At 36.9% G+C, this 25,521-nt stretch overlaps 2 protein-coding genes across 2 annotated transcripts; both read right to left on the reverse strand.

Moving 5' to 3' along the window:
* Nucleotides 1-3,921: 3,921 nt before the first annotated feature.
* On the reverse strand, nucleotides 3,922-7,393 carry LOC306843140 (extracellular calcium-sensing receptor-like; the record flags this gene model as incomplete). Its single annotated transcript, XM_079374433.1, has 6 exons — nucleotides 3,922-4,835; nucleotides 4,958-5,081; nucleotides 5,317-5,544; nucleotides 5,720-6,508; nucleotides 6,799-7,090; nucleotides 7,182-7,393. 6 exons carry the CDS (start codon nucleotides 7,391-7,393, stop codon nucleotides 3,922-3,924), a joined length of 2,559 nt encoding a protein of 852 aa, XP_079230559.1.
* Nucleotides 7,394-19,655: 12,262 nt separating this feature from the next.
* On the reverse strand, nucleotides 19,656-23,195 carry LOC306842995 (extracellular calcium-sensing receptor-like; the record flags this gene model as incomplete). The annotated part of the gene is made up of 6 exons (XM_079374245.1): nucleotides 19,656-20,569; nucleotides 20,692-20,815; nucleotides 21,051-21,278; nucleotides 21,523-22,311; nucleotides 22,601-22,892; nucleotides 22,984-23,195. The coding sequence occupies 6 exons, from the start codon at nucleotides 23,193-23,195 to the stop codon at nucleotides 19,656-19,658; spliced, it is 2,559 nt and encodes an 852-aa protein (XP_079230371.1).
* Between the last annotated feature and the right edge of the window lie 2,326 nt (nucleotides 23,196-25,521).

Genomic DNA, 25,521 nt, shown 5'->3' on the forward strand with positions numbered 1-25,521 from the left:
AATCATTGAAATGTCAACATTGTACTATTATCTCAATAAACATTATAAATCATTTACAAAGCTTTCTGCATCCCCTAATCTAAAGTGTAAACTAATCATCAGTTGTAAATGTTTTACAAACCTTCCAGGTTACAGGTTGTTTGTGAATATATATATATATATATATTTACGCACACACGACTGGAAACCATAAAGTTTGTAAAACATTTACAACTGATGATTAGTTTACACTTTAGATTAGGGGATGCAGAAAGCTTTGTAAATGATTTAAAATGTTTATTGAGATAAGTTCAAGTTCAAGTTCAAGTTGAGCTTTATTGTCATTCCGCTACATGTGGGGACATGCAGTGGAACGAAATGTCGTGTCTCGCAGGACCACGGTGCTACATAAATACAGACATACAACAATGAAGTAAAAAAAACACTATAATCCTATACACTACTAACAGATTTAACTATAAGTATACTATAAGTATTTACCCTATACAAACTAAAAGAATAAAGGATAAAAAATACAAACTACACGAATGCTTCACAAATACTGTACATGTGCAAAGAGAGACATTTGAGTCAGCAGCTGGTTGGGGAACAGTGCAGGATGATTTGTAGTGCATGAGGATGTAAACATACATATATTGCTGAGTCTTTTGTGAGATTGTGCACACGCAGCAGTGTGTGTAAGTGTCCATAGTGCACATAGTGTAAAGTGTAAGTGTCCATAGTGCACATAGTGTAAAGTGTGAGTGTCCATAGTGTAAAGTGTCCATAGTGCACATAGAGGAGAGTGTCCATAGTGTAAAGAAAAAAAAAAAAAAATAATTAAAGTTCCATACAGTTTTTCTTTGGTGTGGTAAGGTTTGGGGTGGGGGGTGGTCCATGTTCAGGAGGTAGGGGTTTGCATGGGGTTTCATGGGGTTTCAGAGGGGGGCGGGGTGGTTTGATAATAGTACAATGTTGACATTTCAATGATTTATAAGTGATTAATAATATATTAACTATTAACTATTAACCATTAAGGATCTGTTTGATTATTTCATGATGCTATATTTAAAGATAACTTATGACAGATTTATAAATTGTTAGCATATACTTAATCATTTGTGAATGTATAGTTATGTTTTGTAAATGATTAGTTCATCATTAGCTAATTACTTGTAAATTACTTTTAAATGAATTAACAAAACATACACAAATTGTTAGCATATCACTTATTAATTGCTTATGAATGTTTTGTAAACGATTAGTTAATCATTAACTAATCACTTATAAATTACTTATAACTGGACGTTATTATAAAGTGTTACCAATATAAGACAACCTGGGTAATTGAATGGTATTCAAAAAATATTTCTGTGTGCAAATTTCCTGATTTACGACTGTTCTTTTAAGAGCAGTTTTCCAGAAGAATGGCAGCACTGGCTGACCTAAAACATAATATATATTATACAAGTATATCATTTTCATCAAATATCATTACCAAGAGCAGTATGGAGGTACTACAAGGCTTAGTACTAGGACCGTTTCTTTTCACACTGTGCATGTAACCCTTGGGAAATGTCATCTGGAAACAGTGTTAGCTTTCACTGTTATGTTGATACTCAGCTCAATATTTCTTCATGGCCCAATTTGCAAAACTAACGTAATGCATAGTTGATATAAAAAACAGGATGACTAGTAATTTCCTATTACTACATTCTGAAAAAGCATAGGCTTTAATTATTGGACAAAAAACCTCTACATGTAATAACCTAAAACACTGTCTAACACTTGATGGCTGCTCTGTTACTACTTCATCATCAGTTTGGAGCCTAGGTGTAATCGCAAACTTTCCTTTGAAAACCATGTTTCTAGCATTTGTAAAACTGCTTTTTTCCATCTTAAAAATATATCTAAACTACGACCTATGCCCTCAGTGTTAAATGCAGAAATGTTAATTCATACGTCCATGACTTCGATGTTAGATTATTGTAATGCTTTATTTGGGTGGTTGCTCTGATTGCTTAATAAACAATGCTGGTCCAAAATGCAGCAGCTAGAGTTCTTACTAGAACCAGCAAGTATGACCATATTATCCCGTTTTTGTCAATTCTGCACTGGCTCCATATTGAACATTGAATACATTTTAAAATCTTGCTAATTACTTATAAAGCCCTGAATGGTTTAGCCCCTTAAAACCGAATGCACGGATGCAATGTACTGATACACATCTAATATTCTCCCAACTGTTTACGCTCACTAAAAACATAACCGAGTACATTTACGTGAATACTCATCAAAACTAACAATTCAACATAATTTTGTGTGTATTTCTTCATTCATGCGACACAAAAGAGTGCTCTTGCGCTAAGTGAGAGGCGCTCTCTGTGTCTGCATGCTTCGGTGTGTGCTTAGAAAGCCGGACTGAATAAAGTTCTGCAGGAAAGTGGACCTTGAGGGGCAGAACTGAGAACCCTGTCTTGTATAGAAGAACAGAAGACAAGTGAATAGCCTCAGACTGGGGGTGGCAGCGACGGACACAACTTCAGCAGCATATAAGTTATATTCTAGTATGGAAAGCAAAGTGTAAAATGTCTAACCAGACAGAAGTGTTTTCTCTTTTAACTATGCTGAAGTTTGTTGAGGGGATAGACAGATAAACAAACAAACCAAAAAATAAATAAATAAACAAATGAATGAATGGTTCACATTTAATATGGCATGTGTATGATGCTTGATACATAACATACACTTAAGAGGCATAAACGCATGCCCATGAAATACTATTCTAAACCAAATACATGGCTGCATATTTTACTGAGGGAAATACAGGCTATTATATTTATTTTCCAATTAAAAAAAAAAAAAAACTTATGTATTTTTTTTTTTATTATTGATTTTCTTTGGAGATAGCAAACAAGAGTGCTCTTCATAGTGCTGAGCTGGCCTTCCCTGCAAAGCCTGAGAGGAGTAGAACCACCAGTTAAAAAGATAGGTGTGATTTATTTTATCAGTTTGTCAGGTCAAGTATGGAATTATTTTTGTGTCTTTATTATTCAAACAAAAATTCTGTATTTGAGAGCAAAACTAATTATTTTGCAATTAAAAAATAAAAGTTTGCAAAAAAAGTCTTCTTAAGGTTCAAAATTAAAGTAATTGAAAACAAAATAATTTGCAGTGCGTGTAAATCTTTGAAAAATATGTCAGTGGGCGGTCTCTACGCACCAGGATGAAAGGCCCTTTTCTATTGGCCATCACCAACTACAGACAAGCTTAGCTAGCGTTATGTATTTAGGTGGGGGAGCACGAGAAGAGAGAATAATTCAGTTCACTAGTCACTGAATTTAAGATGTTAAATTAGTTAACTTACCCAGTAAAGGAGCGGTTGCTGGCCATTGCTGCTCTTCTGTCAGACTGGCGTCAGTGGCGTGAAAGCGTAGTGGTCAACCTGTCACTTCAATCGAGAGTGGCCAATAGAAAAGGGCCTTTCATCCTGGTGCGTAGAGACCGCCCACTGACACACAGCTTGACTCGCAAGCAAAACTTTTCAACTCCCAAACAAAAGTTTTAGACCCGCAAAAAAAAGAAGTCAGGAAAGAGAGCAACATTTGTGGATTAGTGATGAAAAGTTTTTAAAGTGCACGAAAAAAAATATATATTTTTTAAAGATTTACACGCACTGCAAATGATTTTTCCTTCAATTACTTTAATTTTGAACCTTAAGAAGACTTTTTTTTTGCAAACGTTTAATTTTTAATTACAAAATAATTAGTTTTGCTCTCAAATACAGAATTTTTGTTTGAATAATAAAGACACAAAAATAATTCCATAGTCAAGCAGCTATAATGAACCTTTCCAAGTTACTGGTTTTAAAACTCTTAATGAAGTTTTTTTTTTCAGTGATCTATTGCTTAATATAGGTTTATTGTTCAATTATTTGTGAGTTTAAAGTGCTTTTGTTGAAGATTTCCCCATCATTTGATTCTTTGTGTTTTTCTCTGGTTTTAGCAAAATTATGTAACATTTTGGAGCAAATATGCAAAAGAGTAAACCAAAACTCGAAGCTAAAATAGCAAATATCTCTACAGCTACAGTAAATTTTCCAGGAGAACTGACATAAGCTGGGATAAATGTGAGCCAGACAGCACAGAATATGAGCATACTGAATGTGATGAACTTGGCTTCATTGAAGTTATCAGGGAGCTTCCGAGCTAGAAAAGCTAAAACAAAACACAAGATTGATAGCAGACCAGTATAACCCAGAACAGCCCAGAAACCAAGAGCTGAACCTAAGTTACATTCTAGGATAATTTTGTCTCTGTAATAGCTCAAATTCATATATGGGAAAGGAGGGGATATTGTTAACCAAATCACACATATAATCACCTGTATTAACGTTAAGGAAACAACACTGAGTCTCTGTTGAAGAGGCCCAAACCATTTCATGACATTACTTCCTGGAAGTGTAGCCCTGAAAGCCATTAAGACCACTATTGTTTTCCCGAGAACACAGGAGATCGAAAGGACAAAAGTGATACCAAATGCTGTGTGACGCAACATACAGGACCATTCAGTGGGTCGGCCAATAAAAGTAAGTGAACAGAGAAAACACAGCGAGAGTGAGAAGAGCAACATGAAGCTCAGCTCTGAATTGTTGGCTCTGACAATAGGTGTTTCCTTATGAAGATAAAAGAGAAAAGATACCATTGCTGTTAATAACACCCCAATAAAGGAAAAAATACAAAGCACCATCCCCATGATTTCAGTATAGGAAAGGAATTCAACCACTTTTAAGACACATCTGTCTTTGTTTTCATTTGACCAGTACTCCAATGCACAAGGGAAGCAGTCACTAGAATCTGTGAAGAAAAAACAAACAAAAATAAATAAATAAATAAACAATGGAAAGTGAATCATTTAGAGCATAGAACAACAGACAGTATTACTCAACACTTTATCACACCAGAGTGTCCTATTTTACCTGTGCCATTACTGATTTCTCCGTCTGCACATGGAATACAGTCATAACAGCAGACAGGTCGACCTTTTTGCACAGCCTTCCTAGTGCCGGGGGGGCAGCTCTCACTGCACACGGACACAGGCAACTATAAGAAAATAAGCTGTCATATAAAACCTCAACTTATTATGATTTGAATAGTTAAAGTAATTGTTTGACACCTTGGAATGTTTTTTTTTTTCAACTTTTATGACACTCTGCTTTCATATATTTGTATTTCATATACGTTTGTTAAAATTATTGTTCTGTACTTGGCTGTGCTTTTCACAATTCAGATATTTAATGTGACCTCAATAATTTGTTATTAATTAGTATCAATATACCTGTCCACTGTTCCCTGCCCATAACACATTTTCCTGATTGACCTGAAGATGTTTCTCTGAAAGCAGTGAGCTGTCATAGACACCCACATGCTTAAACTGCAGACCTCCATTCCCAGCAGGCTGCCAGTTCACCAGGTCATATCTCGCCACTGGATCACCACTTGCATCAAAGAAAATTTCTTCACCTGTTTTGACAGTGAATCTCACATCTCTCATATACTCCAACACCTGAGAGGAAACAACATTTTAATTAGATTAAATTATTATTATTATTATCTTTTATCCTAGATTAAACTTTTTTTTCTTCTGTGACTATGATTTTATTGCTATTGTTATTTAATTATTCTATTTGAATGATTTTTATTATGATTTTTCTATTGTTATTTTATGTGCTCTTAAATACCTTTTGTGGTGTGGGCCGCTCTACTTTGCTGCTGTTGGTGGAGGATTTAAAGTCTTCGAATATATTATGTAGTGTATGTGCAATAGCATACACTGCAGTGTACACTTTATTTGCTATTCGTAGCTCTGAAACATCAGTATATTCATTTTGCAGCTCTGCCAGTTTCTCTGAACCAGTACAGACACCATTGCTGTTAATCCTGAAAGAACAGTGAAATGCTGTCTCCCAGAATTCTTTTAAAAGTTCATTGTTTGGTTCTTGATCAGGGTGCACATTCACTAGGAACTCTCGCAGGCCCATAAGTTTAACATTTGCTATAGCAAAACCCACAGCTCCAGAAAGGAAACTGTATTCCTTTGTATCTGCAAGAGTTCGAGAAGTGATCCAGGATTCACTGCCAACCCACTGTATCCCTGTGATGTTGTGCTGCGCAATTACATTCACAAGGGGGAAAAAATCTCTTTGTGCAACAAAAGCCAGCACCACCTTGACAGTGCCCTTCTTTATCACTTCTAGCGTCTTCAGAAGCTGCTCTTCTGGATCACTTATTAATATGGTTTCTGAGTATTCAATACAAATCCCTACTTGTTTTGCAGCCTCCTCAAATGCTGCAATGCCATTATTACCATAGTCACTGCGACTCCTTACTGTGCCAATCCAAGTCCAGCCAAAGTGCTTGAAAAGCTGAGCCAGTGCTCTGCTTTGGTAATAATCACTGGGTATTGTTCTGAAGAAGGATGCAAACCTTTTTCTGTTGCTCAGGCATGCACATGTGGCAAAATGACTGATCTGCAAGAAAAAAGGCAGAGCATTTTAACTATACAGTCTTTCATTTTAATTTTCTTATTTACTTAAAACATACAATTGCTTTTAATCTTTCTAATATCCAAAAAGGCATAATTGTCATCAAATAGACTGCAACAATCTAAACAATTCAACACATTGTTTTCTATATTTACAACAATTGTTTTTAATTGGTTAAATATGACTTGACGCACATATTTTTGGTGCCTGCTCCAGTGGTTCATAATGCACTAATTTAACATGATAACAAGCAGCAGATAAATGAGAGTTCTTACAACAGGCAAACTGAATGGACCAACTACAGAAGCCAAGGCTATGGTTGGAGAGGAGTTTGACTCTCCAACAATTGCATTAACAGCTGGTGGTCTAGAACAGGATCTCTCACTCAGAGTCTCCTCATATCCATTCATCAAAGCCATGCCTGAGAAGATAGCCTGAGCTATTGAGCCACAGGAATCATATATCTTATAGCCCAAAGAAACACCAGGCAATAGCTGTGTGCTGTTATTAATCTCCTCAATGGCAAAAATCAGTGTCTGAGCAAATTTAAACTCTCGCAAGTTCAAGCTGTGAAAATAAAACATTAGATTTTTTACATCAGAGTTTTATTACAGCATCAAAGAGTCATGTTCAGCTATTTTTATATCATCATACAAACCTGTCACATGTTGTTGGCTCTGGTTTGAAAGTGAAAGGATGCATCTTTAGCAGAGCGCTAAAGTGGATTGAGAATATCGCCCCAATGTTAATGTCTCTATCTGCAGAAAGTAGAGGAAGGGCAGGCTGACTAAGCAGTCTGCAGAGTTGTGCTGAATAGACACCACACACCACCAGCAACAGTGGCGGCAGTGACACAGTCCTTTTTGCCATGCCAATCTGTATGAAGAGCAGGAACCTATGAGGGAGAACAGGGATAGTGCTGCCTTTTATTGTCTTTAATTGTCCTTTGGGGTTGGCATTATGAATCTTTCATGCTAGTTGGCTTTTTACGCTTATTTTTCATTATGGAAGAAACAACAGTCATTTGTGGAAGGATGGTGTTCATGGATGCAATGGTAAATATGGTCTCTTTTGCTGTGACTGATAGTGGAACTAGAAGTGTTTTGATAACTGTTTGAAGATATTTGAATGTTTCCATTTTGGACAGAAATGGTGATAATGCTGACGGAATTGCCTGTACATCCCTTGTGAAAAGTAATTCTCCCCACTGATAACTGTTGTTTCTGCTTCAGTTATTTGCTCTTTTCTCCTCAAACAATCATGCAGACCATTGTCCATAACAACTATCTGGTATAAAGTAAAAAAAAAAAAGTCGTGACGTATTGTCAAGTATGGTGACCCATACTCGAAATTGGTGCTCTGCGTTTAACCCATCCAAGTGCACACACACAGCAGTGAGTAGTGAACAAATGCACACACACACACACCGTGAACACACACCCGGAGCAGTGGGCAGCCATGCTGTGGCGCCCGGGGAGCAGTTGGGGGTTCGGTGCCTTGCTCAAGGGCACCTCAGTCGTGGTATTGAGGGTGGAGAGAGCGGTGTACATTCACTCCCCCCACCTACAATCCCTGCCGGCCGGGGACTCAAACCCGCAACCTTTCGATTACGAGTCCAATTCTCTAACCATTAGGCCACGACTTCCCCATAAGGATACCAGTGGTGACTTACAATCTTTGTTTTCTGATCGAATTTGGGAGACAATCACATCATCCTCGAAGAGCCCAGATCATCGGATGATCCATTTGAAATTGCAGTTTATGTCCACCGGGGGCACTCGGTGCATTTTTTTTTTTTTTTTTGAGTTTTGTTTCTTCTCTTTGATGTGTAGTGTTTGTATTCATGTATGTTATGTTATTTATTTATTTTCGTGTATTTGTAATTTATTATTACAAACAAACGTTTCGGTCCACTGACCTTTATCAAGCATATGTATACTATTACAGACAAGACATTTTAAAAAAAGTTAAAAAGTGATATCAAAAGCATCATTAACCCATTTTGTGGGATATCCTCTGTCCAAAAAGGTATTTTTCATAACAACTTTTCAATAAAATCAGAATTTGAATGGCAAATCCTTCTTAATATGTAGAACTGACTCTTGGATAAACCCTTTTCAAAGAGGATGGATGGAAACTCATAGCTAATAAAAGAGTGTTACGATCAGTTTCTTTGGTATACAAAGTAGTTATCAGCTTTCCTTCGTGCTTAAGCACCCACATATCGAAAAAAAAACTTCAAGGGAAAATTCCAGTTCCTCTACAAAAGTATTTAAAACAGTCACAAACTCATGAGCCTCCTCCAGGTCTCCCAAAAAAATGCAAAAAAATATCTTCGATATATCTATACCATTCATTATGCGAGAATAAAATTGATTAACATCACAATTATAAACATAGTGGTGCTCGAAATAACCCATGAATAAGTTCACATAATTCGGGGCAAAAATCGGACCCATCGCTGTGCCATTAAAAGGTAAAAGTCCTTGTCAAAATTAATATAGTTGTATTTTAGAACATAAGAGGCCATCTCAACTAAAAAATCCGAAGGAGGAAAAGAATTCTCATCACATTCTGCAAGATACGTTAGGGCATTCAGTGCGTTAGGGCATTCAGTCCATTTTCAAGAGTAATGTTAGTGTAACGGAGCCGACGAGACGTGAGGCGAGGCGAGCAGATCCAAGTGCAAGCTTTTATTAGTTTATTAGTAAACATAGTCAAATCACAAGCAGGGTCAAACAACAGCAAATGGGTATGGCATGGGCAAGACACAAGAGTAATCCTAGGGCAAGTGTGGGTCTTTGATCGGCAAACAATATCCAGAGGGCTTGACAAGATGGGTAATCCAATAACGTGTGTAGCTGCCAATTCGGCATCCATCAACGGGACACAGAGAGTTTCTGACGGTGCTTCTTTATTTCGCCCGTGAAGAGCACCATAAAATTTTCGCTGTGTATGTTAGCACCGTGAAACTACAAGAAAGAAGCAACAAAACCAATAAATACAACTCATAAACAGAAACATACAATAAATAAAGTACACATTTAAGGAGAAAAAATAACGATGAAACGAATAGACAGTTTGAAACAACTAATTAACAAGCAGAGCTCATAAAACCATGAAAGAAACAACAAAACGTAATGTATATCAACTTCACATACCTCACTCCGCTTTACCAAAGGGTACGAAGTTGTAATTAAGTAGAAACAAGGCACCATTCACATCAAAACTCCACATTATCTTCATGTACTGTGGAGGAAAATGAATCTTCGCTCCTCTCTGCTGATCTGACTACTTTGCATTTTTACACCCCAAACTGCGTAAGCACGTAACATGCTCAGAACAAATTTAAAGTGACATGACCATTTTGCGGTCATTTACAACGTGAGCAATAGTCCAATCAGGAGCGAACAGAGTACAAAACGACAAGACAAAAGAGAAAACCAAGGAAGGCTATAAACTTAAGGGCTGGCAGAGATCAGACAATAAACGAGATACAGAGGCAAGGATCAAGATTCAAATGACTCAGGCAATGAACTAGACTTACACTTAAAGGTGCCATTTTAGAATGGAAAACTGTATTTACCTTGGCATAGTTAAATAATAACAGTTCTGTACATGGAAATGACATACCGTGAGCCTCAAACACCATAGATTCCGCCTTCTTATGTAAATCTCATGAATAAAAAAGACCACTGAAATACAGGCGAATAGAACATAACACCGACTGTGACGTAACAGTCGGGATCACTACGCCCCCAACATTTGCATGCCCCTACCCATGTTCTAGGCCAGCCGCCAGCCGAACCATCAGAAGTTCTGCAGGTATTGTAAAGAAACAATCAAGGACAACAGGGAAAATGGCAGATCATGGAAATAAATGTTATGTTCCAGGCTGTGCAGGGGACGTGATGTGCAGGTATGGGTTGATGTCTGTATTCAGAATGGCACGGAAAGCAAATAACGTGTTCTAATAAATAACACAAGCCACTAAAGAGTCATGGTTAGCTACATGCTAGTGGTAGCCTGTTACACTGCAGTACATAAGATTTAATTTGCCACATAAACAGAGTAAGAAGAGATGACTGAAGATGATGACGATTGATTTACAGATCCTGAGCACCACTGACAAGCATCTGATCTTGTAAAATGTGTGGTAAGTACTGCCGCTCCATCACTGCATGAAAATGCACATTTCCAGATTGTGCACGTCAGTGCACAAACCCGTAAACGGCACAGTGTTTCATTCCAAACGGGATATATTGCCCTCCGAAGGGCACTTCGGAATGAAAACAATCATAGCCGCCAAACTGAAGTGTTGTTACAAACCGAAGTGTTCAGAATTAGCCACTTCAAAGGGCCCTTCGGAATGAAGGATTTCAAAGGGAACTACTGATGGACACTTTGGCTCCCATTATCTTTTGCGCTGATTCTTTGCATGATGACGCCGCCTCCGTATAATGACGCAGAAGGCCATTTCAAGAAACAGTTGTTTGGTCCCCTACACTCTTCAACCCTTCGAAGCTCTCACTCTGGAGGGTAAACACTTTGAAGGGATTAGGGAATAGGGATGAGCCCTTCCAGATGGAACGCAGGGTAAGTACCCTGGCATTCTGATTTCTTGACATGAACAGAAACAGACTCTATTGTGAGCGGCAGTTTTCCAGTCCACTCACTAACGCGATAAACCCCCAGCCACAGATGGAAATATTGACGAAGTCACCGGTAAATCCACGTATCGTCCTGTTCACAAGCAGTTAAATCTCCGTAAACGGCCAATCATATATCTCAGTAAACATCTGTAAATTACCATGCACTTAATATATTTTAAAATGCTATTGGCGTTCTACACAAAAATGCATCATATGCACTCATAAAAACATTAAAGAAAGCCACACACTACGGTGGCCGAGATGTGCAAAATTAATCACGATTCTGAAAACAAAATAACAAATTACAAACGCAAATACAAATAAAAAAAACTAAATAATTCAGAAAACACAACAACAATTCAGAAAACATTATAACAATAAGAAAACACCACGACAAATCCGAAAACAAAATAACAAGTCAGAAAACACAACAACAAATCAGATAAACCGGAAGAGGTAGGTATAGTTTGAGACAGCGCCATTGGTTTGGGAATAGATTACTCAGAGCAGATCAACTGCCTGCTATTCTTCAGAAAAATCCTCCAAGTCCTGCAAATTATTTGGTTTTCCAGCATCTTCTGCATATTTGGCCCCTATCCAGCAATGGCTTATGATTTTGAGATCCATCTTTTCACGCTGAGGAAAACTGAAATACTCATACACAACTATTATAAAAGGTTATAAAAGGTTATTAGTGAATGTTATAAAACATTCACTAATAATCCAAAAGGAAACAATACATTAGGAGCTGGGGGTGTAAACTTTTGAACAGGATGATAATGAAGAGTAAATTATTTTTGTTCTTTTAGTACTACCCTTCAGAAGCTACATAAAATACTTATTTTTTTATACTTTTCAGACAAAACACATAGTTTACCCTGATCATCCAATTCAAATATGCGTCTCTTAATGCACTGTGTTGGTTTCTTGAGCATCAGTAAATGTGTTTACCTTTTGTAATAGTTATGTATGAGTCCCTCAATTGTCCTCAGTGTGAAAAGATGGATCTGAAATCATACAGTCACTGCTGGAAAGGGTTCAAATCTGCAAAATATGCTGGAAAACCTGAGAATGTGCAGGACCTTAAGGATTTTTCTGAAGAAAAGCGGGCAGTTGAACTGCTCAGGAAAAACAAAGGACTCATGAAACACTGTCACAAAACAAACATGAACCACTATTTCTTTTTTTTTTTGTATCAGCTATAATTCTGACTCGCAGACCAAACTTCAACATTTGTGAAATGAAATAGCTTCATCAGGCCAGTCCTAAATAATGATAATAAATAAATAAATAAAAATATATATTATTTTAATAACATTATGCATATTCTGCAATGTGATGTAAACTTTTGACCACAACCATATGTACAGTATGTGTGAAACCGTGAATGCAGCAGGCTTATTTCAGTGAAATATCAATACCCCTATCATCCTCTGCCATGTCCTTTCTATTTATTTTATGGAAACTGTCACTGGTGGTTCTGTCACATTTTCACAGTCCTTCAGATGAATGGTTGGGTCTGGGAACAGAGGATCCTGTGAAAAAATAAAATATAATAAAACACATTTTCTTTAACTGTATATTATTATTAAACTGTAATATAATAATAATATTATTATATTTACTGGTTAGAGCTATATTCTTACATTTATTGTTATATATGCTTATTTCCCATCTCAATTCGTGTATCACTTTACCTAATTAATGTTCTGTATAATTATGCTAGTATTGAATAATTATGATAGCAGTGCAATGATTCATTCATCAACAAAACACTACAGTATTTATAATTATACTCTATTAATTAGCTGAAATACATGTTAAATTCAATGTTTAAACTGCACTTCCAGTAAAAATTCCTGTAAGTCATATAGTATAATCAAAGCTTTATTGGCATGTTGAGCATTTACAGTAGGCTATTATTTACAAAACTATTCAGAACGTTAAGTAAAGAGATCAAAATGAAGGGGAAAAAATCATAGACATAACAATGAATATAAAAAATATAACCAATAATAATAACAATATACAAATTTTATGTAAAAAACGATGATCAGTTCATGGACTTACAAGACTGTGGGATGGATAAAAATGTTTTCTTGTAGGCCTATTTTATTTTATGTGCTTTATGTAACATTTATTCTTGATAAACGTCTTTCGAATGCTGTCTACATTGTGTGCAATACAGTCGCTAGGCCTACTTCATTAAGAATAGGAAAAAATCGAAGCTAGTCAAAGTGCTATCTTGCAGATTTAGTAACTGAATAAAATATAAGATAACCTGGGTAATTGAATGGTATTCAAAAAATATTTATGTGTGCAAATTTCCTGATTGATGACTGTTCTTTTTGCAGGTCCCATGACATGCTGTTTTTTGGATGCTTTTATATAGGTCTAAGTGGTCCCTAGTACTATATCTGAAGTCTCGTTCCCGAAATTTAGCCTTGGTGCAGAATTTCAGCCACTACGAGCCAGTCCCAAAATGAGCTTTCCTAAGGACGAGCCATTTCTGTGTCTGTAGCTTTAAATACTAATGATGACGAGAGAGGCGGGGCAAGGTGGAGGGTGGGTGTGTGTCTTGCAGCTTGCGGCCACGGTACCATGCGCTAATGTTGACAGTGGATATATCGTAATGGCTCGTAGACACGCAGGCGTTCAAGCTTTTCAGTTTTACGCAGAATCTGATCCGCATGGAGAAGCACCAGATGAAAAAATTGCAACTCAGCGGCTACAGCAGGACGTCTCTGAATGGTTAGTTCAAAATATTGTGTCTGGATACGGTCAGTGTTTCCCACACAGACTTTACCTGGGCAGGCCGCAACAATACCCACCGCCCGCTGCCATCAGCTCCCACGTCTCACACACACGAGCGTGACAATATTTAGTAACTTTCAGACCCTTTAGGCAGCTTTTTTCCCATAACGGGTACATACTAACAAACCTAGCGACTTAAGAAAACAAAAAAACCTTATCATTCAGTTGGAAGATGTTTCCAGTACTGCCCCGCAAGCACAAGGTCTCTCTGCCGGCGCAGTGTCGCCTCTCTCGGCGTCTGTTCTGAGCAGCGAGCGGCAGAGAAGCAACGCTTTCAGTTTGCCTTAAAGCAGCAGACTCATCAATAAATCGTTTACAAGCACTTCAGCGCTTACTGAATGTTTGGACTTTTAAATATGAACATAATTTGTCAGTTAATATACGCAGTTTATTACTCAGACGCAAAACAGTGCTTCACTCGTCTGCAAGCCATGATGTCTCTCTCTCGAAAAAAATTGTGCTCGCCTCGCACGGTCGTAGCTCATTTTCTCATGGGCGGGCAAAGCAGAGAAAGGGGAGGTAACCTTACCCTGTATGACGACATAAGGGGAAGATTCCAGATTGGGCCATCTGAGCTTTCATTTTCTCAAAGGCGAAGCAGGATACCCAGGGCTCGGTTTACACCTAACGCCATTTATAGCCACTGGGGGACCATAGTCAGGCTAGGGGAACTCATATTAATGTTAAAAAACCTCATAAAGTGACATTTTCATGCCATGGGACCTTTAAGAGCAGTTTTCCAGAAGAATGGCAGCACTGGCTGACCTAAAACATAATATATATTATACATTGTGTAAGCTATCAGAGACTGAATAAGAAATATTTAAGATTCATCAGAACATTGAGACACCTGAGAAGCTGAGATTCCAGAAAGGGGGGGGCTCAAAGCTGTAACAGGACAACATCATAAATCGGATTCTTGGCTCCAGCTAGCTGAAGCAAGCCTAACCAGCAAGCCTCTTTCACAAAACAGCTTTCAACATTGAGACAAAAGAACACTTATTGATAATTCCAATTCAGGAAAGAGACCATAAAATTTGTTGCAAATAATCAAGACTGATTGTCAAAGAGATGGCCGCCACGTGTTCCACGATTGAATTCACAAGCTTCCTTAGACTGACTTCTCCCTCACATAGAAGACAGTCCAAACCAAAATTCCATTGTCTAAAGAACATGCCTTCGTTCTCCATAGAACTATACAAGACTTTCTTTTTCATATGCACATAAAATCATCCTAAAAGGACATTTCTATGCAGAACCTTATATTATGTTGGTAACGCACACATTTGACTATCCATTGTTTTAATCAAATATTAGGTATGTCTTTTTAATCATTATTGAATAGCTGAAGGATTCAGATGCATGTGTGGTATGCATGAGTTTGACAATTCATGCTTTAAATGTTTCTTCCAATCAATTCTTTGTCAAAGGCATCATGGTCTTGTTATAGACATCATGCTCAAAAGTATACTTTGCAAAAGCCTGTATAGTTCGGACCTCTGACTGAACAGATAACAACGATTTATTAGTGGGTTGGAGAAACAAAGCAATACCCCGAGCAAGGACAGTATCTAATTGTTCGTCCAGATGGGACGGTCTGAAAGCCAAGTTTAAAAACTCAGGACACCATGAAACTTCCTCTTACTTTCTCTTACTCTTCTTCATAAAAATGCTCTCTTACGCTCTTACTCTCTTATGCCCTTTTCTTCTCTTTTGCCACCACGTTTTGACGCTGCTCTTTGAGCGTGCTCTGGCCCACGTGCCAGCTGCTACCACAATGAGAAGAAAAGCAACTTAGTTTCATTACCTCCTTTTATGTTTATTCTTTTACTTTAGTTTCTTTTCTTTCCGTGGAGTTTCGTGTTCTAATGTAAGTTTGCTACAAAGTCCAGCTCCGACTGCACTCGCTTCAAACTTCAACCAGACCAACTCTGCATCCTCAGCCAACGCCCAAGACCTCACTTCAAAGACTATTGAACTTCCAGCCAATCAGCAACTTCGGGGAACCCCGTCTGCAACGATGACATAAAGGAAACCCCTTTACACAGGCAAAGCAAGCAAGTACAGCTCCAGGTTCTAACTGAATTGGTGACTTTAATATAAATTTTAGCCTCATTGAGAAACTCAAAGCAAGGGTTAAATAAGTGATTGATGGTTGTTAAGGTCTCTGCAATTGATCATATTGCTGTAAACTTGGGATATCACATTTTCATCACTCATCCTTTCCTTACTTTCTCTCTTTCTGCAATGTGTGAATGCTTGTGTTCATGTCTTAGATTAGTTTATGTCTTAGGTTTATATAAATAAAATCTTAATTATATTGAAAAGAGAAGTATCTTGTGTTTTTTGCTCACAAGTTAATGTCTTAATCTGCCGATTTTGTTACTGTGCTATTAGTGTTTTCACTATATTTTGGATTTTAATATCCAGTGCAGTGTTTGTTATACGGCTCGTTCAGTGAATCGCCGTAACAGTGATTCTGTTCAAATCCCTATAAAATCATAAATGATTCCCTTTGAGGTAAATTAAACTATTTCTTTAAATTACATATTAATGTTACTTTTATTACGTTACAATTAAATAGTACAAAGTACATCCTTTTGTAGTACAAAGTATGCTTGAGTCTATGGCTACATAATCATAACAGCTACTATAAAATAATACACACTAGGCTATATGATTACAAAATCATAGTTGTTTTTTTTCTAAACAATAATAATTTGTTTCTCAAATATAAAATATCCTTTTTTATAGTACAAAGTACATTCTTTTGTAGTACAAAGCATGCATGAGTCTATGGCTACAGAATCATAACAGCTACTATAAAATAATACACACTAGGCTATATGACTACAAAATCATAGTTGTTTTTTTCTAAACAATAATAATTAGTTTCTCAGATATAAAATGCATTTTGTTTTTGTTTACAATAGTACAAAGCATGCGTGAGTCTATAAAACCTAATATATATACACACATATATATATATATATATGCTCCTGATATTGACATGATCACAAATGTTTTTGGTTGTTTGTATTCTATTGAATCAGGTACCTGAACCACAGATGAATCCTGCTGACTTTCAGTCTTTTCAAACTGTTTTTCTCTGAGAGTGCTGTACCAACATCAGAAGTTCAACTACACTGATATTTTATGGTAAAACAAGATCCTTGACTACTGATTATATTTTTTTTCTTCTTGAATCCATGGAAAGAAACAGAAACACTTAAATAACACACGTATATATCAGGTATGATTTATTTGTTTCACTTGTTGAACAGAATCTGTTGCAGGAATGACTGAAAATCTGTTCACATCTCTGCGGTTAGATCAGTGTTCACAATAATGTGTCTTTGACCTTCATTATGTATGTTTTAATTATACTGTATATTGTTGTAAATAAAATACAAATAATAAAAAAATTTTTTTTTTTTCAATCTCCTCACATTTTCTCTTACCTACCTCAAAGTCACAGTCACACTGATGGGCCATTATGGACCATTAGGGGAGGGCCCTTTGTCTCTCAAGTGAAAATCTCTTAATATTCAAGGCCATTGCCACTCCCTCGCATATTGACTTTCAATCACAAAACATGTCTTAAAATTTTTTAATCAATATATTTTTTTCTGTGAATGAGTAAGCAGAATGATTTTCACATAATTGTGAAGTAAATATTCTAGCCTACAAGACTGATTCCTCAAAAGTCTTATTCAGGACTATTTAGTGTGGGCTTTATGGCCTTATTTCAGCAAAAAAAAAAATAATCCCAAAACTTACTAACCACGCATAATTTTTTTTTTTCAAAAAATGCAAACATGTACATCCATCTTCATCACTTATTAGTGTAGCACAGTTTGTGCTAAATAGAAAAAAAAAAAAAAAAAAAACATGTTGGTCAATAGTATGTTATAAGTAGCTGAAATAAGCACAAATATCAGGGCATGTCAAAACATCTCAAGGTCCCCAAAATCACCTCAGACCCCAGAGGGTTAACACAGCTGTGATTCTGCTGAAAGGTAATCACAGCGTGCCGATATACAGAAATATCACATGGTTACGAGTGTGATACTGCATTTATACAACAGTTCTATGCCACAAATGTATGTAAATATGGAACTACACACACACAAAAATGGTTCTTCAGCAGTTCGTCAGTGGTTCTTTGCGGTGGTTGAGGTGCTACATGGTTAAAAATCATACTTATCTGACTGTCATCAGTTCATATCAGTGAATGAAGAAGTATCATATCATTAACAAGAGCAGTATGGAGGTACTACAAGGCTTAGTACTAGGACCGTTTCTTTTCACACTGTGCATATAACCCTTGGGAATTGTCATCTGGAAACAGTGTTAGCTTTCACTGTTATGTTGATACTCAGCTCAATATTTCTTCATGGCCCAATTCGCAAAACTAACGTAATGCATAGTTGATATAAAAAACAGGATGACTAGTAATTTCCTATTACTACATTCTGAAAAAGCATAGGCTTTAATTATTGGACAAAAAACCTCTACATGTAATAACCTAAAACACTGTCTAACACTTGATGGCTGCTCTGTTACTACTTCATCATCAGTTTGGAGCCTAGGTGTAATCGCAAACTTTCCTTTGAAAACCATGTTTCTAGCATTTGTAAAACTGCTTTTTTCCATCTTAAAAATATATCTAAATTACGACCTATGCCCTCAGTGTTAAATGCAGAAATGTTAATTCATACGTCCATGACTTCGATGTTAGATTATTGTAATGCTTTATTTGGGTGGTTGCTCTGATTGCTTAATAAACAATGCTGGTCCAAAATGCAGCAGCTAGAGTTCTTACTAGAACCAGCAAGTATGACCATATTATCCCGTTTTTGTCAATTCTGCACTGGCTCCATATTGAACATTGAATACATTTTAAAATCTTGCTAATTACTTATAAAGCCCTGAATGGTTTAGCCCCTTAAAACCGAATGCACGAAATGCATGAAAGTGGACCTTGAGGGGCAGAACTGAGAACCCTGTCTTATATAGAAGAACAGAAGACAAGTGAATAGCCTCAGACTGGGGGTGGCAGCGACGGACACAACTTCAGCAGCATATAAGTTATATTCTAGTATGGAAAGCAAAGTGAAAAATGTCTAACCAGACAGAAGTGTTTTCTCTTTTAACTATGCTGAAGTTTGTTGAGGGGATAGACAGATAAACAAACAAACAAATAAATAAATGAATAAATAAACAAATGAATGAATGGTTCACATTTAATATGGCATGTGTATGACGCTTGATACATAACATACACTTAAGAGGCATAAACGCATGCCCATGAAATACTATTCTAAACCAAATACATGGCTGCATATTTTACTGAGGGAAATACAGGCTATTATATTTATTTTCCATTAAAAAAAATGTATGTAAATGTATTTATTTTTTTATTGATTTGCTTTGGAGATAGCAAACAAGAGTGCTCTTCATAGTGCTGAGCTGGCCTTCCCTGCAAAGCCTGAGAGGAGTAGAACCACCAGTTAAAAAGATAGGTGTGATTTATTTTATCAGTTTGTCAGGTCAAGCAGCTATAATGAACCTTTCCAAGTTACTGGTTTTAAAACTCTTAATTAAGTTTTTTTTTTCAGTTATCTATTGCTTAATATAGGTATATTGTTCAATTATTTGTGAGTTTAAAGTGCTTTTGTTGAAGATTTCCCCATAATTTGTTTCTTTGTGTTTTTCTCTGGTTTTAGCAAAATTATGTAACATTTTGGAGCAAATATGCAAAAGAGTAAACCAAAACTCGAAGCTAAAATAGCAAATATCTCTACAGCTACAGTAAATTTTCCAGGAGAACTGACATAAGCTGGGATAAATGTGAGCCAGACAGCACAGAATATGAGCATACTGAATGTGATGAACTTGGCTTCATTGAAGTTATCAGGGAGCTTCCGAGCTAGAAAAGCTAAAACAAAACACAAGATTGATAGCAGACCAGTATAACCCAGAACAGCCCAGAAACCAAGAGCTGAACCTAAGTTACATTCTAGGATAATTTTGTCTCTGTAATAGCTCAAATTCATATATGGGAAAGGAGGGGATATTGTTAACCAAATCACACATATAATCACCTGTATTAACGTTAAGGAAACAACACTGAGTCTCTGTTGAAGAGGCCCAAACCATTTCATGACATTACTTCCTGGAAGTGTAGCCCTGAAAGCCATTAAGACCACTATTGTTTTCCCGAGAACACAGGAGATCGAAAGGACAAAAGTGATCCCAAATGCTGTGTGACGCAACATACAGGACCATTCAGTGGGTCGGCCAATAAAAGTAAGTGAACAGAGAAAACACAGCGAGAGTGAGAAGAGCAACAGAAAGCTCAGCTCTGAATTGTTGGCTCTGACAATAGGTGTTTCCTTATGAAGATAAAAGAGAAAAGATACAATTGCTGTTAATAACACTCCAATAAGGGAAAAAATACAAAGCACCATCCCCATGATTTCAGTATAGGAAAGGAATTCAACCACTTTTAAAACACATCTGTCTTTGTTTTCATTTGACCAGTACTCCAATGCACAAGGGAAGCAGTCACTAGAATCTGTGAAGAAAAAACAAACAAAAATAAATAAATAAATAAACAATGGAAAGTGAATCATTTAGAGCATAGAACAACAGACAGTATTACTCAACACTTTATCACACCAGAGTGTCCTATTTTACCTGTGCCATTACTGATTTCTCCGTCTGCACATGGAATACAGTCATAACAGCAGACAGGTCGACCTTTTTGCACAGCCTTCCTAGTGCCGGGGGGGCAGCTCTCACTGCACACGGACACAGGCAACTATAAGAAAATAAGCTGTCATATAAAACCTCAACTTATTATGATTTGAATAGTTAAAGTAATTGTTTGACACCTTGGAATGTTTTTTTTTTTCAACTTTTATGACACTCTGCTTTCATATATTTGTATTTCATATACGTTTGTTAAAATTATTGTTCTGTACTTGGCTGTCCTTTTCACAATTCAGATATTTCATGTGACCTCAATAATTTGTTATTAATTAGTATCAATATACCTGTCCACTGTTCCCTGCCCATAACACATTTTCCTGATTGACCTGAAGATGTTTCTCTGAAGGCAGTGAGCTGTCATAAACACCCACATGCTTAAACTGCAGACCTCCATTCCCAGCAGGCTGCCAGTTCACCAGGTCATATCTCGCCACTGGATCACCACTTGCATCAAAGAAAATTTCTTCACCTGTTTTGACAGTGAATCTCACATCTCTCATATACTCCAACACCTGAGAGGAAACAACATTTTAATTCGATTAAATTATTATTAATTTTCTTTTATCCAAGATTAAACTTTTTTTTCTTCTGTGACTATGATTTTATTGCTATTGTTGTTTAATTTTATTTTATTTTGCTCGCACCTATTCTATTTTAATTATTTTTATTATGATTTTTCTATTGTTATTTAATTATTTCTATTTGAATGATTTTTATTATGATTTTTCTATTGTTATTTTATGTGCTCTTAAATACCTTTTGTGGTGTGGGCCGCTCTACTTTGCTGCTGTTGGAGGAGGATTTAAAGTCTTCGAATATATTATGTAGTGTATGTGCAATAGCATACACTGCAGTGTACACTTTATTTGCTATTCGTAGCTCTGAAACATCAGTATATTCATTTTGCAGCTCTGCCAGTTTCTCTGAACCAGTACAGACACCATTGCTGTTAATCCTGAAAGAACAGTGAAATGCTGTCTCCCAGAATTCTTTTAAAAGTTCATTGTTTGGTTCTTGATCAGGGTGCACATTCACTAGGAACTCTTGCAGGCCCATAAGTTTAGCATTCGCTATAGCAAAACCCACAGCTCCAGAAAGGAAACTGTATTCCTTTGTTTCTGCAATAGTTCGAGAAGTGATCCAGGATTCACTACCAACCCACTGTATCCCTGTGATGTTGTGCTGCACAATTACATTCACAAGGGGGAAAAAATCTCTTAGTGCAACAAAAGCCAGCACCACCTTGGCTGTGCCCTTCTTTATCACTTCTAGCGTCTTCAGAAGCTGCTCTTGTGGATCAGTTCTTAATATGGTTTCTGAGTATTCAATACAAATCCCTACTTGTTTTGCAGCCTCCTCGAATGCTGCAATGCCATTATTACCATAGTCACTGCGACTCCTTACTGTGCCAATCCAAGTCCAGCCAAAGTGCTTGACAAGCTGAGCCAGTGCTCTGCTTTGGTAATAATCACTGGGTATTGTTCTGAAGAAGGATGCAAACCTTTTTCTGTTGCTCAGGCATGCACATGTGGCAAAATGACTGATCTGCAAGAAAAAAGGCAGAGCATTTTAACTATACAGTCTTTCATTTTAATTTTCTTATTTACTTAATACATACAATTGCTTTTAATCTTTCTAATATCCAAAAAGGCATAATTGTCATCAAATAGACTGCAACAATCTAAACAATTCAACACACTGTTTTCTATATTTACAACAATCATTTTTAATTGGTTAAATATGACTTGAAGCACATATTTTTGGTGCCTGCTCCAGTGGTTCATAATGCACTAATTTACATGATAACAAGCAGCAGATAAATGAGAGTTCTTACAACAGGCAAACTGAATGGACCAACTACAGAAGCCAAGGCTATGGTTGGAGAGGAGTTTGACTCTCCAACAATTGCATTAACAGCTGGTGGTCTAGAACAGGATCTCTCACTCAGAGTCTCCTCATATCCATTCATCAAAGCCATGCCTGAGAAGATAGCCTGAGCTATTGAGCCACAGGAATCATATATCTTATAGCCCAAAGAAACACCAGGCAATAGCTGTGTGCTGTTATTAATCTCCTCAATGGCAAAAATCAGTGTCTGAGCAAATTTAAACTCTCGCAAGCTGAAGCTGTGAAAATAAAACATTAGATTTTTTACATCAGAGTTTTATTACATCATCAAAGAGTCATGTTCAGCTATTTTTATATCATCATACAAACCTGGCACATGTTGTTGGCTCTGGTTTGAAAGTGAAAGGATGCATCTTTAGCAGAGCGCTAATGTGGATTGAGAATATCGCCCCAATGTTAATGTCTCTATCTGCAGAAAGTAGAGGAAGGGCAGGCTGACTAAGCAGTCTGCAGAGTTGTGTTGAATAGACACCACACACCACCAGCAACAGTGGCGGCAGTGACACAGTCCTTTTTGCCATGCCAATCTGTATGAAGAGCAGGAACCTCTGAGGGAGAACAGGGATAGTGCTGCCTTTTATTGTCTTTAATTGTCCTTTGGGGTTGGCATTATGAATCTTTCATGCTAGTTGGCTTTTTACGCTTATTTTTCATTATGAAAGAAACAACAGTAAAGATATTTAGCTGATATCCTTTCCAAGTGATTAAGATATATATATATATACCTTAATGACTTGGAAAGGATCTGCAAAGAGGAGTGGGACAAAATCCCTGTGTGCATGTGTGCAAACCTGGTGACCAACTACAAGAAACATCTGACCTCTGTGATTGCCAACAAGGGTTTTGCCACCAAGTACTAAGTCATGTTTTGCAAAGGGGTCAAACACTTATTTGACTCATTAAAATGCAAATCAATTTATAACTTTTCTGAAATGTTTTTCTTGATTTATTTCTGTTGTTGTTGTTGTTATTCTGTCTCTCTCTGTTAAAATAAACCTACCATTAAAATTCTAGACTGATACTTTTTTTTGTCAGTGGACAAACATACAAAATCAGCAGGGGATCAAATATATATATATATATTTTTCCCCACTGTATGTATATGTATATATATAGCCTGTATATAGTGCTTTTTATATTAATTGTGATTAATCCCACCTACTATCCCCACACTAAAGTTTTTTAAATATACTTTTATATTGCAACAATTTCACATGCAATCTTCAAATTAATGTAGAAACAACACACATATTTTTATATATTTTATATTTGTTTAGTGGCATCTTTTTATTATTGAGTATCACTGATACCTGTCAGGAAATAGGCTGGATTCAGATGCGGGTAAAACTGCAGCTTTATTGAACAGAATAAACCAGGGGTGTCCAAACTACAGCCCGCGGGTCATCTGCGGCCCGCTATCACTCCTGTGGTGATCCGCGAGGGATTGTATCATTTGCGAGGAATGATACGAATCTGCAGCGGTGGGCAAACTACGGTTGTTTTCATCCAGCCCGTGAGGCAGTTGTTCCAATATGCAATATCAGTAAAATCCAATAGATGGCGCTGTGGCTTGTAGTGCAGTATATAACCCCTGATTTACACCATCCTGCCGCTCCAACACGGCCAACGGAGCTGATCACGCCCACTCTAGTCAATCCACGGCACGTTTCAGAAGTGGCTCCCTGCGCGGCTTCGCCAAAGATAGGTGCCTAGTCTATTTTTGATGGACGCCACGTTCAAGCCGCACAGCAAATACAAAATAAAAAGTCAAAATAGCTATATACACTACAAAAAGTGTTCATTTGTTCATTAGTATCAAAACAAATGCCAGTGTTATCCTCCTGCTCACGGGTGCTGTAATTTTGTGAAGAAAACATGGAAATAATTTGTTGTTTTCTGTTTTCCATTTTTATGAAAATGGATATAGGCTACTGGTTTTCTGGATTATAAATTGTATTCTTTCATCTGAAACATGCTGCAATTTCCAAGGCGACTTATATAAAGCAATCAAGGTAAAGCGCGCACATTAGGATTGGTGATGAATGAGAAAAGGCAGGTGAGTTTGTTTTGAGTTTGTATTGTGCTTTTTCCAGCAAACACGCCGCTCATTTCAGTTTCGCTTTAAATATTTAGGCTGGGCGTTTAGAATATATGTTTATGGTGAATGCCACTATAATTTGTGTTTGTTTTTTACTTATATTTTCGTTCTTTTTTCTATTCTGAATACTGCTAAATTTACAGGATATTTTGTGGATTGTAGTGAATATAAATACATGTTTCTAATGTTTGCAAACATTTTGTTTATTTTACATTACTTCTGAATGAAATGATAAAATGTGTCTTATACATCAATCGACTTGTACACCAACGCAGCTTATCTGTGTGTCATAAAGTGCTCATAAAAATAGGTAGAGATGGTACAAGAATAGAACTGCCATGTATGTACAAGTATACATAGTACAGTAGTGAGTGTCAATTTAGAATTAAAAAACAAAACAATTAAAGCTTCATTTGTCATAAACATATTATGCGGCCCCTCACTTAATGTGGAAAACTTGATTTGGCCCTCGAGTCAAAAAGTTTGCCCACCCCTGGAATTAACAGAAATAGAGCAGAGCGCTTCAGCGGACAGTTTGTGAGAACGTAGAATCTTCTACCAATCGGATGGGTGGGTGACGAAGGCTGGCAGAAGCTGCGACCATGTATGACAAGTAGCAGGTAAGTAAACTTCGTAGCTATACACACAAAAGCTTGGAGTAGCAGAAGTAGTCCTCCTTTGTTAAACGAGACCGGATGTAGAGTGTCAGGCGGTGTGTGGTTTTATGGGGAGCAGTAACGAGGAGCATG

Source organism: Barbus barbus (genome assembly GCF_936440315.1).
Source record: "Barbus barbus genome assembly, chromosome: 23".
Taxonomy (NCBI): domain Eukaryota; kingdom Metazoa; phylum Chordata; class Actinopteri; order Cypriniformes; family Cyprinidae; genus Barbus; species Barbus barbus.